Source organism: Leuciscus leuciscus, assembly GCF_965113295.1.
Source record: "Leuciscus leuciscus genome assembly, chromosome: 9".
NCBI classification, from domain to species: Eukaryota; Metazoa; Chordata; class Actinopteri; order Cypriniformes; family Leuciscidae; genus Leuciscus; species Leuciscus leuciscus.
In genome coordinates, this window is record NC_138733.1 from 14,155,960 (window position 1) to 14,175,151 (window position 19,192).

Sequence of the window (19,192 nt, forward strand, 5' to 3'; positions counted from 1 at the left end):
AGTTATTCGCTGTCAAAGTGACGCCAAAATGAATGGGAGTCAATGGAATGCTAACAGCAGGTGGGGGTCCGCTAATCAATGGCGGCGCCCGGGGAAGCTTCAATATTTTATGAAACACTGCCCCCCTGGTTTTTAGTAGCCTACATAATTGTCCTTTAAATATACCCCGGGTGTTACTATTTTGACAAAATTTGAATTACCTCATTTGCTGTATGTTATGGATAAGACAGAGAAATACCTCACAATGTTCAAATGAAACACCAACTAAACACAATAAATTGATGAGTTTGTAACATATAATAAGCCACACTAAACATGTCTTCTCAGAGAGAGCTTCCTTTTAAAAAAAAAAATGCAATTAAATAATGTCAGAACTTTAATTAGAATGTTTTTTCCAAATACTTTTATCCAACTAACTTTTAGAGGATGTATGTATTTTTTTCTTTGTACTCTTATATAATCTTTCCATTATATATTCTGTTTTATAATTTTAAACCAATCAAACTGCTTTTTTACATTTTTGTATTGAAAAGTGCTTGTTTAAAAAAAAAAAAAAAGGCAATTGGTTTGACATTGATATTTGTTTGATACTATAGTTATTTAATGGCATTCATACATTTTAAGGCCACTTGTATAGCCTATTATATAAACTTTTATATGATATAGGCTATTCATCCCCAAGACCTGCTGTGTACTAAATGTCAAAACCTGACTCTCAAAAGAGGATGTTAGATAAGTATTTTGTCAAGCTCATTTGGATGCAGGCCCCGCCCGCCCCTATGACGTCTTGGAACGTAGATTAGGCAACCCCGCGGAACGCGCGTCTTTACGCTTATTCATTTCCACGCTGCCAGCAGCACACGAGGAGAGAGCAGAGACAATCAGCTCACACCAAAGACTCCTAGCGCTTTAACATTCATTCTCCGGACACCAGGAGACCTTCAGACAGCACAATGACAGAAGAAAAGATCTCCATAGACGTTGTAAAGACGTCCAACGGTGAAGCGCACATAGGCGACCCGACCGGCGTCGCCAATGGCTTGAGTGACCGCAAGACGAGCGCGCCGGAGACCACCGGGCAGAAACTGAAACGGATCGCCATGGCCAATCTGCTGGTCATCCTGACGGTGTCAGCGGTCATCATCGGCGTGTTCATCGGGCTCGGCGTGCGCAGCGCCGGGTTGAGCCGCACTCAGATCATTTACTTTGGGTTCCCCGGTGAGCTGCTCATCCGCCTGCTCAAAATGATCATTATTCCTCTGGTGGTCTGTAGTCTGGTGTCCGGGGCTGCCAGCATTGACCCCAAAGCCCTGGGCAAGTTGGGCGGCTGGGCGATGCTCTTCTTTCTGGTGACCACTCTGATCGCGTCTACTATCGGCGTTATTATGGCGTTAATTATAAAGCCTGGTGCCAATGACGGGAAGAAACTTGCCCTCAACACACTGGATGACAGCGGTGTTCCCGAATCCAAAGAAGTCATCGATTCGTTTTTAGATTTGATAAGGTGAGTCAACAACGTCACGTCACGCTTTGTAAATTGTTCCGCAAATTTACGCCAATAGACACGTGTTCACACATTTCGCGTGTTTGATTCGGAAATAAACCCACAGTGTTTCCAACTCTTTCATGTTGTTAAATTTCCTTAAAACTAATGAATTATGACGTATAGGCAGCCTAAGACATGGTTATTGTGTGGAGTAGTAGTATCGTGTCAGTTTCGTGAACGAATAGGTCTTTTGAGTCGGATCTTTTCAATGTTGAATGGTCCTTTTTCATGTTTGAACGGTCTGAGCATTTCGTTCACGAGTCGGACTGAATTGAATAGCAGAAATTAACACAATCGTAATGTACAGGCATTTTTTGCATATAAACATGCATATAAAACAAAAGTTGGCATTAAAAGCATTTTTTTTCATTCAAGTGCAAACACAATTTGAGCTGGGGTAGAAAATAAACAACGCTATTAAAATAATGCTCAACCCTAAAAAGCGACAGCAATATATGGCTACATGTTCCTTATTGCACTTTTAGAGCATTTAGGCTATGCCAGCGACCACATGACGCAAGAAGAGCTGAATGTTACCTTTATAAGCCAAGTGTTCGAAAGAACCGATTCGTGGAAATGATTCCTACTCCCGTTCATCTGTCAACGTAGCTTTGCCGAACAGGAAGAGGAAAGAACACATTATGTAAATATGCCAAGAACAAGAAAGGGTTGAAACATTTGTGACATTATGTAACTAGAGTAAAACAATTGTACAACATCTTTAAAAAAATAAAATAAACTACTGTTATTGCCAACATGAAGTGAATCGGAGCAGTCACCGACTGGCGATATGTATGGGGGGGAAAAGTAATAACTGCTCAGGAGCCGCCTTAAGTATGTTATGGTTTTAAAAATTTACCTTTTTTTGGGGGTTTATTATTAACGCCACTTATTTTTTCATCGACTATCGTAAATTCATTCAGTGACATTGTTTATCTATAGCGTGGGTTGCGTGACGTTGATCTGCATGTGCTGTAAACGGACACTAGAGTTGCATCAGCTTAGCGCGCGTCGCGTGTTGACGCATTAATCCGCTCTGAAGAGGATGCAGGTTGATGGTCAGTTTATAAATGTGCCATTTACCCTTCCCTTTTCTTGGTGTGGTTTCCTCAGCTCATAATAAATGCACAAATTATCTTTTTAGACCTTTATAGGCACTTAGTTAAAGGGTACCCCTTACCACTTACAATTAATAGACATTCTAAAGAAAATATATGTATTTATTCTTTGAACAGAGGCAAACATCTCTTGCATTCCACAAGCCTAAAACCGACTATGTGTGGTTTTTTTTGGGGTTGGCCCTGTTGTCTTGTAAACAGGTCAAATTTCATCATGTGTTTTACAGAGTGATGTGAAGAGGACACTGTGTTCTCATTTACTTACAAAAACAACAACAAAAAATACATTTTTGTAAACCTTTTATAAACCTTCTAAAAATTTCACCAGACGAGTATGTTCATTAGAATATTTACAAAATGTAAATATTTACACTGACACAATTTAGGGTGACTTGACCCAAGAGAAACAGGGTTTTCCTGTTTTTGGTGGACTGTCCTTGGAAATGTCAGTCGGCCCACAAAGTGAGATATGAAATGTTGTACTGTATACCTTTTGCTTTTTATAAATATCACAGTCATTTCAACTCAATACCTAATCTTTTCTAGGTCCCCATTCAGGTCCCATGCTTTATTAATAGATGAAAACCATTTAAATGAGGTATAAATTATTGTTTTAAACATCCGGTCACCTTAACAGAGATGCAGTGGCTCTTTCTCTGCATCTCAATGCCATTGATTCCGGTTTCAAGACTGGGAAAGGAATAATGGTTGATCATTTTTGAGGCCGGGTTTCGATTGCTAACAGTCGTTCATTCATTCCCACATGACCAAAGGAGCTAAAAAGCCAAAGCCTGTTTTATAACAGCATTGAGGCTGCTTTACGTTAATGCAGTTTAATAACTTCTAAATCTAACAGAAGTTATTTTTTTTATTTTTTTTTACTACAATTCTGTGGGGGTTTTTATAAATTTTTTCAACCATAAGACAACTATTTTAGTTCTCATGTGCTTCCTCATCATGCATTTTCTTGTTCCATACTTTGACCAATTCCTCAGAATACAGAAGTTATAATTGAAAAGAAAAAGGTTTCAGTCTACATGTGTTTGTATTCCTAATTTACAGCCAAACTGAAACATGTGTTGCTCCTTTGTCTCCAGGGAAAGTCAATGAGGTGGCGTATGCTTGCCACATGAGCGCCACACACACACACACACACGCGTGCAAACTTGGACAACAGAAGTAGGGTTAAATTAGGCAGCTTATGTAGCTCATGTCATCCATCAAAGGGTCTTCTCTCTTGGAGTTTCACTGTGAATAAATCCTGCCATACAATCACAAGGACCACCGTGGACCTGATTTCACACTCTTACACGCAGTCAGACGGCCTTTCTATTGAAAGTCTACAAACAGCACGTTCTGGCATCCGTTTTTGTAAGTTGTTTCAGCTGTTATCTGTAGTTGTGTTGCCATATCAGGTGGCCATAAGGCAAGACCCTGACAACAACAACACGTGGAACAAGACCTCATTGCACCGTATTACGCAAAGGATATAGTTTATCTTAAAGGTTAAGTCAAGTCACCTTCATTTATATAGCGCTTTTAACAATATGAATTGTTTCAAAGCGGCTTTACAGTGATAATAGGAAATTACAGTAACAGATTGTTTTGGCTGTAATTCTCTAGAATAAAGTTAATTTCCAGCTAAAGTTAGTTTTAATTGATTGATTCACTTCCGTTGCGAAGATCATTAGTTATTAACTTAGGAGCCGCTAACACGACACCGTTCTAATAGAAAACCCTCAACGCTCTCTGGCCGCCAATTCGCACAAAACAGTGCCTGGTGGCTCTAGAACGCACTCCCGGAAACAGGTTCCAAGGTGCAAACGATTATCGGTTATCTCTGCGCAAACCTACGCAACCAAAGTGAGTCTTGATGTTGCAAACCTGTGTGACCTTCTTTCTTTATGGAACACAAAAGAAGTTTTGAAAAATGTCCACGCTGCTCTTTTCCAGCGAATGAGCGGTTAAGCGCGGAAAAGGGCCAAAAACCACCATAATAGTGATCTAGGCAACTCATGTGCTAGGCTACATCTTTTCAAGCCAAATTGTTTGGTTTATGTGCCAAACTGAAATTTAAGAAATTTCACTGGAAATCTAGCTTGACGGATATGATCACCATTCACTTTCAAGGTATGGAAAAAAGCAGCTTGAACATTCGGTTCTACTGAAGAAAGCAAGTCAAATGCGTCATGGAATGTCATGATGGTCAGTAAATTATTAATTTCTGGGTGATTTGTTCCTTTAATCCATTAGTGTGTGTTTTACGTACATTGCATGTGAAATCAACCCCCCCGCACAACCTGGCCTTTTTTGTGTAAACTGAGGTTTTTTTAGACTGGGCAAAGTCAGAGTGTAGTTATATGTATCTGTTAATAGTTACTTTTAATATGTAAGCAAACACTGGACTTGAGATAAATCTTTGATAAAAGTTTTGTCAAGGTGTGTGGAGTGCCACGTTTCAACAAGGTCCTGTTTGACGTGTCTCCCTTTTTACACGCCTTCGTAGAAACTTCTTTCACGCCTTAGTCATTAAATTGTTGACATTTTTGTCATTGCATGGTATTAGTAGTAGTTGTAAATGATGCCTAAAAAGCTTTGGAAACCCGTGACAACATTTGAGTGCATCAATCATCAAATGTTTCAATGGTGTAAACTGGTGTCACCAGTGTTGCTATGCAGGTTCCTCCTGGTGTTTTGGGTTTCTTAAAGCGTTTTGCATTTATCTTAAGTTCTAACTTTCTTTCAAATGTTCAGGCAAGTGAAATTTGAGGTGGGGACGACCCCTGGCATAGATGTATGGCAGCGACCTTCTGTCTGGGATACAGCTTGTTGCACAGCACAGCAATTTTGAAGTTGTTTTTCTCTCTGTTTTCCAGTCTCATCTTGCTTCAGCCGTACTATTTTAGATAACGCCCGTCTCCTCGCACCTTCCAGGCTTCTTTAGGTGTTAGTGGGAATGATTGCGATTTATTAAGGTCCTTAAGGGCAACAGATTCCAGACATGTGCAGAATAAAGTCTATAACGGCGGTTTTTACTTGCCTTTTTTGGAAATGTAACTGGAGCATAGATTGGACAAAAAGTGGCATGTTAACATCATACCAGGCATTATTGTTCCATCCGATTGAAGACTTCCTTTTTATTTTATTTACGCACACAGACCATATTAAGGTCAGGGATACCGGAATATTCCTGAATGTAGCCTATGTGTTTGTCATTAATCCCCATCTCCAGGCAGGTCCTAGTGCTCATCTAGTTCTTCTCCATTAGAGGGAAAGGGGTTATAGGGGTTGGAGGTAATGTGTGGAACTGGGATTAGTGGAGGGATATAATCAGACTAAATTCTCCAAGTTATTTCCACATCAGCCTGCTCACAGATTGGCTGGTCAGGACTGTGAGGATTTAGCTTGCCGGTGGTCTGAAACTGTGGCTAGAATTGGATCTTTGTTCTCTCACTACCTTATTCTGAATAGTGTTTGCCAATACCCAAAGTATACTTCAGTTTTGATGTGAACGCTTGGCTTATTATACATACAGACGAATGCACAGCCTTTCAAAATATATTCCATTTGATTTAGTAGTGTTGTCCAAATTTTTTTTATTTTGATCTACTGAAATATCTGAAACTGTTAATCCAATACTCCTTTTCTGCAGTATCGATACACCGATACCAGCTGCACATTCTCACCTCTCTTCTCTTCAACAAATTGACTCACACCCGCATCCTCTCACTCACGCGTCTCATTCACTCCGGTTGAATATTGCGCATAACTTTACTCATTCCCGCAGGTTTCGCACTCACACCAAAAGCACATGCACCACCGACCTATATAAGCGGCGCTCTGTGCACATAAAGCCACCTCTCAAACAGCCCGCGAGTACCAAATTGACTTCTTTTTTGGTGGCTTATTGCACTTAAATGGTCAAATACACACACATTATGTCAAATTGCCAGTCTTGTTGAGTATTCAGGAAAATGCAGTCAGTTTTGGAACATAAATAGTTCGAGAAAAAGCATGTTGTGTAATGGCGTGACGTCACGCGGGACGTCCCTATATTGGATCCGTGCATTCGCTCTTAAAGTGACAGCAGCTTAATAAACCTGATGCAAAAGACTCCCTGCTCTTGACCAAATAACTTTTGTAAGTTTAATTGTAAGCATTAATCTATTTAATTTTTACAATGAAAACTATCCCATGTTATTTTACATTTGGTTAATTTCTGTAGTATTCTTTACCTGAATACTACCATTAGACCCACCTGAAAACCATATTTGTTTCATTTGTCATTTGTATTTATTTATGCTACCGTTTGCAATTTAGTACTGACTGTTTACTTGTCTTTTTTTGTAAATTTAGTTCAACTATTCAAATTATCAAAAAAATATGAGATAAAAACAAATTATCTGTATGGCGGTATATATGGCAGTTTTCTCTGTGGTATCAAAAATGGATTATTAATATTTTTCAAGGTATCTTATCAAAGTTGGAAATTCGAGTATCGTGACAACACTATTTGATAACTTGTGCAAACGCACTTGAAAGTTAGGCTGCTTCTTTGTCTAATGTCTGCGCCGTTTCTCATCAGAAGATATGAGTGGAAAAATGTCTTGGTACTCGTTTAAATCCACGTAGTTAGGCTTAAAATTTCAGTCTGTTTGGCACATAAACTAAACAATTTGGCTTGAAAAGCTAAAATTAGGCTTTGTTTGATTTAATTGGCTGATTCATTGATTTCTGATTTTAAAGTATGTCAGTTCAGTTATATAATTTCTACCTTTCTCCTCCTTTCAGAAACATCTTCCCATCTAACCTGGTATCAGCTGCCTTTCAGTCGGTAGGTTTAACAAGATTTGGTTTAACATGAAAAGAAGCAGATGTTTTATGTGACGTGTGATTATAATTAGATGATTCTGAACGTTTCTTCTTCACAGTATGCCACGAGTTACAAGATTGTGAAGAATGATACCAATTTCACCGTGGAAAAGGTACCAAGTCCCAGATTTACCTAAGGATTGTCTTGAAACTCCACTTATACATTTATATATTTATAAAAAAATACATCTAATGTAAAAATATTTGTTTAAAAAAAATGTATTCTATAAATGCATAGATTTTTTTAAATAAATAAAATATCAATATAATAATAAATAATAATGTTTATTCTAGATGGAAAAAAATCTAGATATGTATTTAGACATTTAAATATTAGTGGTTGAAAAAAAAATTTTTTTTTTTAATTCAGCCATTTGTGTGTTTCTGTTTAGGTTCCAGCTGGCAAAGATGTGGATGGCATGAACATCCTGGGTCTCATAGTGTTTGCCATGGTATTTGGGGTGGCCTTGAGGAAACTTGGAGAAGAAGGAGAGATCCTTATTAAGTTCTTCAACTCTTTTAATGAGGCCACCATGGTGTTGGTCTCCTGGATCATGTGGTGAGGGCACATCATGTACTTTTATTGTGTTTAGTGATGTTTGCTCCCAATTTGTGGATCCCGGTGTCCTATCCATTCATCTCTTTGCTTCCATCAAACCATAACTCAATGTCGTCCTGTCTGAAGGTATGCACCTCTGGGTATCATGTTCCTGGTTGCCGCTAAGATTGTGGAAATGGAGGATGTTGGTTTGCTGTTCGCCAGCCTCGGGAAGTACATTGCCTGCTGCGTCGTTGGCCATGCCATCCACGGTCTCCTCGTCCTCCCGCTCATTTACTTTATGTTTACACGGAAGAACCCCTACACTTTCTTGCTGGGATTGGTCACCGCTTTGGCTACTGCCTTTGGAACCTCCTCTAGGTAAATGGACAGCAGCTACTTACGATCTTCAAAAAAAAAGGTCCTTATTGGCAGTAGTTATAAGTAGTTACAGGAACTCACTTGTAGGAACTAGTCATCAGGGCGGTCCCCCGAGAACTAAATGTTCCCTTAGGATCATTTTCCTGGCAGCTTCCCTTTTAGTAAATTAACTTTCATTTTATGGATAAACTATCCATTTAAAGGTTAACAGGTCAAGAGTTACACCTTGGGTGTGTATTATTTTTGTAATAATTCAACAGCCCCGAGTCAATTATTCCTCTTATACTACGGTTACCACACCTCAAAACATTAAGATGATGTATTTCAAGGCAGAGAGAGAGAGAGAGAGAGAGAGAGAGAGAGAGAGAGAGAGAGAGAGAGAATAATTGCACTCTTTTGAACAATTAGTCAACCAATCAGATTCCAGCATTCAACAGCCCTGTAGTATTTAAGTTCAACATATATGGCGTCGCTACTAAAGCGTCCTTTTGGAACCTCTATTTAAATTTTTTTTGTTTAGGTCTGTATACATTTATTTTTTATTTTTTTTAAATGGTGTTTACATCTGTTTTGGATCCAAACACAAGTGGAAGTATCATGCACCTCAGCTGTCTCCTCTGATCAGATTCCAACCCTGTTAGATTTGATGTTTTATTACACCACATTTAATTCTGATTACTCGCCTTGTTTTGATTTGATTTATTAAATGAGTATTGCATATGCATAATTAAGCAGAAAATAACCATCAGCTTTTCTGATCAGCTCCGCCACGTTGCCCCTAATGATGAAATGTGTGGAGGAGAACAACGGTGTGTCTAAGCACATCAGCCGCTTCATCCTGCCCATCGGAGCAACCGTCAACATGGACGGAGCCGCGTGCTTCCAGTGTGTGGCTGCGGTGTTCATCGCTCAGCTTAACGGAATCCCGCTGAACTTCGTCCAGGTCATCACCATCCTGTGAGTTCATTGGATGTCTTTTAGTCACCTCCGTACTCTGCTCGACTGGCAGATGTTGACGTTGTAGACTAACTGTTATTTCCTTTATAGCGTGACTGCGACGGCGTCTAGTGTGGGAGCCGCTGGGATCCCTGCTGGAGGGGTGCTGACGCTGGCCATTATTTTAGAATCAGTGGGGCTGCCCACCAACGATCTGTCACTCATCTTGGCTGTGGACTGGCTTGTGTGAGTATCGGGTTTAGATGTTTTTGTGGGGTAAATATAAGGGATTTTTGGGGCCGGTTATTGATCAGTGGAAGCTGTGTTGGCCGATACGATCACCCAATATAAATAGTACTATTCTTAACAATAATGCATTTTAAGTATAAAAAAAATTAAGAGATGAGAAAGTATCGTGATTTGACAACTCTTTGTATTGCAAAGCAACATGTGCAACATGTTCCAGTCCCTCTCTTAGAGGTGATTAGGAACAGCTTAGAGCTTAACACATGTAGCATTACTGTGAAATAAATAAATACAAATTTATAAAAAAAACAGAACTGTCTTTATCAACAAAGTTATCAAATGTAAAACAACACGGCATAGTCTTCACTGTATGAAATTAATATAGATTAATCCTATTAAATCTACTAAAGTGGTGAGTGATTTTTCTCTGTCTTTTGTTGTTTGATTAACATTAATGACAGACGGCAGCAGGAATATTAGGCTGATGTCACTTTAAGACTGAATGCACGGATCCAATATACTGTTCCACGCAACTTGTTTCCCAACTGTTTGTTAATTTAAGACATAACCAAACCCTGTTAAAGCGAATACCGTATTTTCCGGACTATAAGTCGCATCAGTCAAAAAATGCGTCATGAAGAGGAAAAAAACATATACAAGTCGCACTGGACTATAAGTCGCATTTATTTAGAAATTTATTTCACAAAATCCAAGACCAAGAACAGACATTTAATCTGGAAAGGCAAGTTATTCAACTACACAGAACAACAGGCTGAATAGGTGTCCGGTATGTTAACGCAACACTAACAGTTATTCAGCTACACAATAGCATTAAGAACATATACCTGGGAGGCTGAACAGGCTAAATTAACATAAGCCAGCGAGTCCAACAAGCAAGTTACCTGTAAACAAGTTCACCAAGCTCCCGCAATCTCATTCCAAATCATTTTCTTCATCCTTGGTGTCGCTTTTGAACAACTCCGCCAACTAGAGCGCCCTCTCGCGGCTGTAGACGGTAATGTTTTCTCTTGGTTCATCTCAGTCTGAATTAATTTTGATATATAAGTCGCACCTGAATATAAGTCGCAGGACCAGCCAAACTATGAAAAAAAGTGCGACTTATAGTCCGGAAAATACGGTACTCACCAAGCCGGGCATTATGAAACATTTCTGTGTGTATTTAACCGTGTAGGAGCCAACATGAAGCTCAAAGTTCACTTTGCTCGTCCGTGTTCTACTCCACGCTCTCACAGAAAGCCACTTGAGGAACAGTATCACTTTCGCGGCTTTGTGCAGTTTTAGTAACTCTTTATTATCGTGCGCCTCCTGCAATTTAGCAACAGTAGACTGTATTTTACGACAATTACTGATCTAGCTGATTTGGACGTTAAGTTTGGGCTTTTAGGGAGAAAAGAAAGCGCACCACTGTGAAGGAAAGAAATGCACTTTATTCTTGCTGTCATTACTGTAGGGTTGCTATCGTTGCAATGACTCTGCTCTCCGCAAAGACATTGCGAATTTATTATCCTTTCCAGACATCTGGTAGAACTGCCAGACCGGTGAATGAATGAAACAATTATTAATCATTTTAGCTGTGCATAGAAAAATTGTCTCGCAAGTTTTTTGCGTCATCTGATCAGCCTTTATAGAGACCACAGATCAAAATGTATAAAGCTAGTTATCGGCTGATAACGATCGGCGACCGATCAATAAGAGCACCTTTAGTTAAAGAGAAAGTTGGTGTGGGAAAGCTGATTGGATTGCCGATAGGGAGGAGAACAAGAATTGTTTGCATTAAAAGGCATTATTATAGAATTGCATCCTCATTCTACTTTCCCCCCCCCCTTCATTTAGCGATCGCACTTGCACCGTCATCAATGTGGAAGGTGACGCCTACGGAGCAGGTCTTCTGCAGTTTTACGTGGATCGCACCAGTAAAAAGGAGGGGGCGGAGCTAAGTATGGTGCGAGTGGAGGAAGGAGACCCCGCCTCCAAGCCAGAAAGCTCTCCACTCATCGAGAAACAGGGACACTTTGAACTGGAAGAGGTCGCTGGACCTAAACCCTGTAACCAGGAGTCCATCATGTAGATTTGCACAGTATTTCAAGAAACTTTCCTTCCCCTCCTGCCTGATCTCACTAAATCAGTCTCTGCATCTACGGAGTGACCTTGGGAGAGATGCCAGTTTAATTTAAAAGGACAAAGACTACATGTGTTTGGTCCTCCTCTAAGCCCAGCTCTTCATGAAAAGAATCTGCCAAAACTTATGCACATTTAGATGGAAAAATGCTTGAACAATTATTTATTAGATGCTGGTCAGACATTTTTGATTTTTTTTTTAAGTCTCATTTTTGTTTTCTTTACTCCTTTTATATATGCAAAAAGTCAGTCCAGCCTTTTAAAATAATATTTGTTATTATTATTATTATTCATGCCCTGATCGTTCTAATTATATGCTTATAATTTAAAACTCAGATTTCTCTCAACACCTTTTTCATGCAGAATATCTCTTAAAAAGCCAAAGTACCTTCAGAACCTCTTACTGTCTCATCAACACACCAAATAATACGTTTTAGGTGGCATGCTGTTCCATTATGCCGCTTTGAAATACCTCGTACGTGCTGATTCCCTTTAAAACACCTCAGGCTCCTCAGATGTTGGCACATCTAACAGGTGCCGATACCTTCACTAAACTCTTGCTGTCAGAGGAGCCAAAAGAAAGGTGTAGGAAGTCTGACAGTTAAGAGCTGACATCTTTATCTTTATGCAGACACCATTGTGTTTTGCTGCTTCCTCTTTGGGGTCAAGTTGATCAGACAGGAACACTAGCAAGTTTTGTCTTTTGTCTTAAAGCTCCTAGGCTGTTCACACAAGGCTGTGGAAACCTGTTGGTGAGAGAGTGCTGGATAAGCAACTATCTGTGGTCAAGAGGTGTAAAGGTTACGTTTTGATCAGTTTCAGAAGAAAGCCATAGATTAGAACATGAATCCAGACTGGATTATTTTTTTTATTTTTTTATTTTTTCTGTTTTTCTTAGAATCTTCTTTTTTTGTTTGCTTAAAGAATTTGTAAATGAAAAAATACTGTTTGCATATCCTTTTTTGTAAAAAAAAAAAAAAAAAAAAAAAAACGGAGATGAAGTATACAATTTTGTTTGCTTTTTAAATGCGTACCTTTTGAGATCTGTTTGGTTTTTTTTCTTTTTTTTTATGCATGTTATTGGAGAAGAGCACAAATATGAAATGCCTGCCATTTTCTAAAGCTAGGGAATTATGTGGAGGAAGAATCCGGCAGAAAATACTAATACAATTTACTGGTGAATGTTTAACTGTAATAGTTTAAATGAATTGCTTTATTCAAAATTTTTCCTTTTTTATGGAAATGTTTTACAAATGTACAACCTAAACACACCAGCTGAAGGAAAGTACCAGGCGACAGGGTGCGAGACCTTCGCCAGTGTACTGTATGTTGACCAAATGTTTGTCACAAGTCAACACAGCACATTTCTGTACAAATCACTTCACTTTTGACTCCCATTTGATCTGTGTGCGGATAAATCCGACCAAAGATGAACATTTTATTTATTTTTATTTACTTACCATCATTTTAATAGGGTGTTTGGTGCTTGTAGTCTGCACTATTATCTATCAGTCTTATTTCTTTTCTTTTCCGTTAGTGCTCAAGAAGTATTTCAACTCATGGATGTATTTCAATTCACACATGTGTTCTGTGTGACTGACTTCACTCCATTAAAAGCCTGTAGTATGTGCGGTACTGTAAAGGCTTCTCATTCCAGGTGGCTGTAGTGCAGCTGCCCTGTTGATGCCGATATGTGTGGGTTTAACAGGTGGTCGTATCATAAATGGTTGCGTGATATCATCAGTGGAGCCAAAGAGTACTGTTAAGAGAACCGGTGAATGTACAGTACTCCACGCTCACTGCAGAATAAAGACTTTCTTTTTTTTAAATAATTCAATGTTGTCTTTCTTATGAGTTCCCAGCCAACATTACATGGTAGGGCCAATGTAGGCATGGCAAGGGTTTGAGATATGGACCCCAATGTGTTTGAGGGCTAATTCAGATAGGACCAACATGGAAATCATGGACAAACCCTGTGTACAGGCTATATGTGAACCTGGACCACAAAAATGGGTCTAATGGGTAAAAAAAAAAAAAAAATTGAGATTTGTACATCATCTGAAAGCTGAATAAATAAGATTTAGATAGAACAATATTTGGGACAGTAGGACAAGATTTGGCCGAGATAGAACTATTTAAAAATCTGGAATCTGAGGGTGCAAAAAAATCGAAATATTGAGAAAATCTTTAAAGTTGTCCATTTCTGTTGGCGATTTTGTTGCATCCACTCACAAAAATAAATTTTTGATATATTTAAGATAGGAAATTTACAAAATATCTTCATGGAACATGATCTTTACTTAATATCCTAATGATTTTTGGTGTAAAAGAAAAATCGATAATTTTGACCCATACAGTGTATTGTTGGCTATTGCCACAAATATTCCCGTGCGACTTGTGACTGGTTTTGTGGTCCAGGGTCACAAATAATAAAGCCACTCTGACTGGCTCTGAAACCCATGTATGGCCCGTTACTGGGGCTGATTCAGATAGGGCTGACATGAAGCCCATGGACAAACCCATTTAGGGCCCATTCTGTGGCTAATTCAAACAGGGTCAAGATGGGACACATAGATAAACCCCTTTAGGGGCCCATACTGGGGCTAATTTAGACAGGACCGACATGGAACACATAGATAAACCAGTTTGGGGCCCATACTGGGGCTAATGCAGACAGGGCCAAGATTAAAAACATAGATAAACCCATTTGGGGCTCAAATACCCACCATGAAATGTTGTCTGGGAAAATCACTAAAATTAGGTACATATTGGGTGCCAGGTGATTTTGCAACTAACTAAAGGATAACCACTTGTTTGTTTGGTTATCATATCTCTTATTGTCTATATTATGTTTATTATACAGCTCTCTGGAACACTATAGCTGCTGATTTCCTATGTATTGGTGCTTCATATCACTCCACAGTCTTTCTTCTCACATAATTTTAACTCGCATTGAAATTTAATGACTCAAAATCATGTCAGTGCATTTATTTGGCAAGAAGCCCTTTAGTAAGAAAGATAATGGACAGTCAGCTGATCATTATTGCAAAATTAACGCCTTTAGGGAATACAAGACTCCTTAGCTTCTGACAATATTTTAGGTTGATTTAGAATGAATGAATTATCATTTGAAACACTATCCTGCTGTAAACAAAAGTAACCGGTTTAGGAAGGCTTTAAAGATTTTTCCCCAAATTAATATTGTAAGAAGCAAAGTTCAGCATGTTTGAAGACTTCATGGCCTACTGCGCCACCTTGTGGTTTATTTAATACTTTGCAGTAACTATATTTCCACTTGTCCAGCAACATCAGACACTGAACACCAAATTAAAAAACTCAAAAGTAATTCCATGTGATTTATTTCCAGACATTTGAAATGCATTTACATGTTAAGACACAGCAAGTGGTAAAGTTATGTTATTGTTTGTTTGTTATTACTTAATCATTTAAATATTTCACGGTCATTATGTACGTAATGTATTATACAGAACATTAAGAAGCACATTTGTGAAACACTGTGCCAAAACCAAACGAAGCCATCAAAAAACGAAAGAATAGAAAACGGTTCAAAACATGTTCAATTTACCCAAAAAGTTATGTAAAACAGTCTGACAGTCAAAACAAAAATGTAAACATCAAAAATGTGATTTAAAAAAAAACAATTTATCATGCAACATATTGTTTATGTAAATGGAAACAAAAATGAAACAAAACAATTCATATGGCATGAAAAACAAGACCAATATCAGTCTAAATGACCTGGTGCAAGTATCATTAATAAAGTGAATAGGTGCATGAAACAGTAGCTGCTTTTCAGATTTACTATTCAGCATCAGCTTACACGTCTCCGTATGAAAATGAAAACATCCTACACTCTACAAAGTTCATAGTGGTAAAATAATGATCATAAATCTAAAAAGCAGTGGAGTTATTTCAAGGTTTAAATGAGCTGCCTGGGTTATTAAATGGTTCACTCGTGGACCAACAAACATGAATCAGTTTTCATGATGCAGGCTTTTTAAAACTTATGTTTCTCTCGCAATCAGTTTAAAAAAATACTAACTTTTGTTATGTTTAATTACTATAGAAATTTATTTAAAAAAAAGAAAGAAGCTATGATCTTTACGCCGTTTTGACATTCCTGGGACTAAAACTTTCAGAACTTTTATTACCATCGTTACATACAATATATTTAGACTATTTAGAGATTCATGACTCACCAGATCACAACACACACATATAATAAATAAAATTGGCAAGACACACTAACATTCAAGTGTTCAGACACAGACCGAGACATTTAGTCTGGCAGTAATACTCTAAAAAGATTTTCAAATGTCAGAAATGCAGTATTGCGCAATTGTGTCGCATCAAGTTACTGCTTGCTATGATCCTAACGTGCGACTCCTGTCCAGCCTTTTCTTTGCAGGGTTCGGGTACTGGGGGTTCTCAATAACCCCTTCCCCAAACTTGAGTTCCAAGAAGGCACGGTGGTTGTTTGGACCATAAGCGGTGATGCCAGCAAATGGCATTGGTACCAGGGGTTGCAGGAAATGTTCTGGGAACTCCACGTCTTGTTTGTGCTCAGTCCAAGTGTCCCGGGTCATAACTCCATTACGAGGGTAGAAGGGCCACAAGTCTACATGCAAATGGTTTGCTTCACTATACTGCACGCGGTAGAAGTCACCCTCGACCGCTCGCTCCCACACATAGCCGTTAGCATCCACCAGTGAGCCGGAGTCCAAGTTCTTTAGGTAGTCGCAATTCGGAACGTCCTCCATGTAGATGCCCAAGTCCACGTCATAGTCCCATGGGATTATGTCCTTGTGTCGGGCAGCTCCCAACAAAGAACCCCCTTCCAGCCAGTAACGCACACCGGAGCTTTCCAAGATGTTGACAACATATTTAGTAGTCTCTCGGAGGGCGCGCAAGCAGCAGGGTGGAGTCCAGCGCTCGACGTAAAGGTATTCCGGTGTGTCGTCACGCACTGTGCCGAAACATCGCGGCGTCTCTTTACTGCAGCCAAACCACTGATCTCGTCCATCAGGCAAGATCACGCGCTTCAGGCCAAAGCTGCGCAAGAGGTGATTGGTTGCATCTTTCAGGCGACTATCCGCCTTCCACTGGTTGTGCGCAGAGGTAAACAGCGGCCGATGACTGGCGGAGAACGAAGGTCCCTCCAGGAGCTTGACCTTCCATCCCCGCAGAGATGTTTGGACAAACAAGGAAGACATCAGGGGGCGACCTAAAGGGACTGAGAGATTGAAGAGGTCCTCGGTACGGATAAGAACCACGGCGTCTCCCTGCAGGGCTGTACAGACGCTACCGCTGCTCCCTGAGGCCGCAGGGTTGTAGGTGGCGGTCCATTCCCGCAGATTCACCCGAAGGTGCAGGCATTGCACTGCCGAGCGGGTCAGCACCGGCGCAGCAACCAGTCGGACCGGCCCGCCACCTTCCCCTTCCAGCTCCCGAATGAGACGCTCAATTTGTCGGCCGTGGTCCAGCTCCACACCATCTGGAACTAATAAAGCAAATTCCGTCTGCACGTTAAACTCGGGACGGTGAGTTTGTGGAGGCTGGTCAGGGCTCGGCGACAACACCAGGAGCCGGGCTCCCTCGGGAAGAGCCAAGGGAGGGTACGGTGGACTTTCGGCTACAGCGAGGAAGGGCAACTCTGGTCTCTGGCGCAAAAAAGAGCGAGCAACATCACCAACATAGTTCTCAAAGTCTTCAAATTCACGAACAAGGATCGTGACGCGAGGGCCACGCATGTTGCTCTCAAGGCCTCCAAATTTGACACCTCCAACTATACTTCCACCAACCAGATTACCCATAGCTCCCAGCCCTGGCACAGGAAGAGAGGCTTTCTTTAAGCCCTTACCTTGTTCCCGACGTTTCTCCATCATCTGCTGCTGGGCCCGTGAGACATAATATAGGATGAGCAAGTTCAAAATTATTGCTCCAGTTAACAGAGCCTGGCAAAAACTGATACGCATTATGGCTCTTATTGTTATATGCTTTTATAATACATACAGTAAGTGAAATCTCAGGTAGAGAGAGGACTGACAATCTTGACCAACATAACTCATCCAAATTCCTGAAATCTTGAACATTAACATTATGGTTTGGTCAAAAAGCAAGCAAAGTGGAAAGTGTTTGAGGTAAATATTTGATGAAGCATCTTCAGTGACCAGATCAGTTTCGGCTGATTCCTTTGTGTCAGCTGATCCCATTCAGGAAAAAAAGACTGATGGACAGATTCAATATTCGATTCCATTGCCTTTAGTTCTCCACAGTTCATTAAATATATGCTATAAGAGGAGACAAAAAAGAGAACATTTTAATAAACAATTTCACTTTGAGCATTTCAAAGACAAAGTACAAAGTTATTGTTTGAGACATCCAGATCAAGTTTGTATAACAAAAAGCCTATTAGCCATCATTACAAAGTCTAACCAACAAAGATGACCTAGAAATATAGAGATGTTCAAATCTGCTGTCCCAATTAGAGATGCGCTCTAGATAACCTACATTCATATATTTGAGAAACTCTTATTTGATCATTTGAGACAGGTCCATACAAATATAGAACATGCACGCGAAATTAAACCTAAACAAGCCAACAATCATCGATTCATGTAGATCTATGCAGCCGCTGATCTTAAAATCATACACATATTCCCGTTGGCATGCAAAACTATAAATCACGATTGTGAGAACTAACATTTTACGGTTTGATTCAACATTTTCATCATCAGCAGATTGTCTGCACGGTATTCTTGCTATTCTTCCCCATGCTGATTAGGAAATGAGCAAAGGAAGTCTGAGAGAAGATCACAATGTAGCAGGAAGCTCACACTACTGGGTCGCCCCGATCAATCCCGTAGAAATAGAACGAGCGGGTAGAATGACAAATAACGTGGAATTTCAGTTCTCAAATGGGCGGGGCTTAGCGGTGATATAGGTTTAAAAATATATGTAACTTTTCAGTGTATTTTTTACTTGTATTATCTGTACATGCTTTTTTTTTTTTTGTTAATTACAATTGTATTTTTTTCTCTGCAATTTTGTCATACGATTTTATGTTCTGCTTAAAAGTTCTGCTTTAGAATTTAGAAATTAAAATGACAAATTATAATATGTAGCTTCGTAATTGAAAATATAGAACATAAAATATCTTGAAGAAAAACGAAATATCTTTAGAACGGGTAACATGAAAAATGTGGAGTGACGCGACATTACCACGTGATTGCTTTTACTTTTCTCACCGCTTGTCAGGATGGGCCAATCACAGTCTTTGTGATGACTGCACTTTTGACTTCCAAAAAATGTATGGATTGCTGAGGTGATTTTTACTTGTTGGTCAGCCACAAATCTTTCAACTCAATAGATTTAAACGATTATACGTTGTAGCGG

The 19,192-nt window shown here is 39.5% G+C and overlaps 2 protein-coding genes across 2 annotated transcripts; one reads left to right on the top strand and one right to left on the bottom strand.

The window, feature by feature from the left end:
- Positions 1–776: 776 nt before the first annotated feature.
- slc1a5 (solute carrier family 1 member 5) lies at positions 777–13,608 on the top strand. The gene is made up of 8 exons (XM_082179425.1): positions 777–1,504; positions 7,456–7,498; positions 7,596–7,649; positions 7,929–8,095; positions 8,222–8,455; positions 9,218–9,412; positions 9,503–9,637; positions 11,492–13,608. Exons 1-8 carry the CDS (start codon positions 954–956, stop codon positions 11,724–11,726), a joined length of 1,614 nt encoding a protein of 537 aa, XP_082035551.1. The 5' UTR covers positions 777–953; the 3' UTR covers positions 11,727–13,608.
- Positions 12,679–18,701, bottom strand: fkrp (fukutin related protein). The gene is made up of 2 exons (XM_082179426.1): positions 18,501–18,701; positions 12,679–18,087 (listed from the first exon to the last, which is right to left on the bottom strand). Exon 2 carries the CDS (start codon positions 17,770–17,772, stop codon positions 16,162–16,164), a length of 1,611 nt encoding a protein of 536 aa, XP_082035552.1. The 5' UTR covers positions 17,773–18,087; positions 18,501–18,701; the 3' UTR covers positions 12,679–16,161.
- Positions 18,702–19,192: the final 491 nt, after the last annotated feature.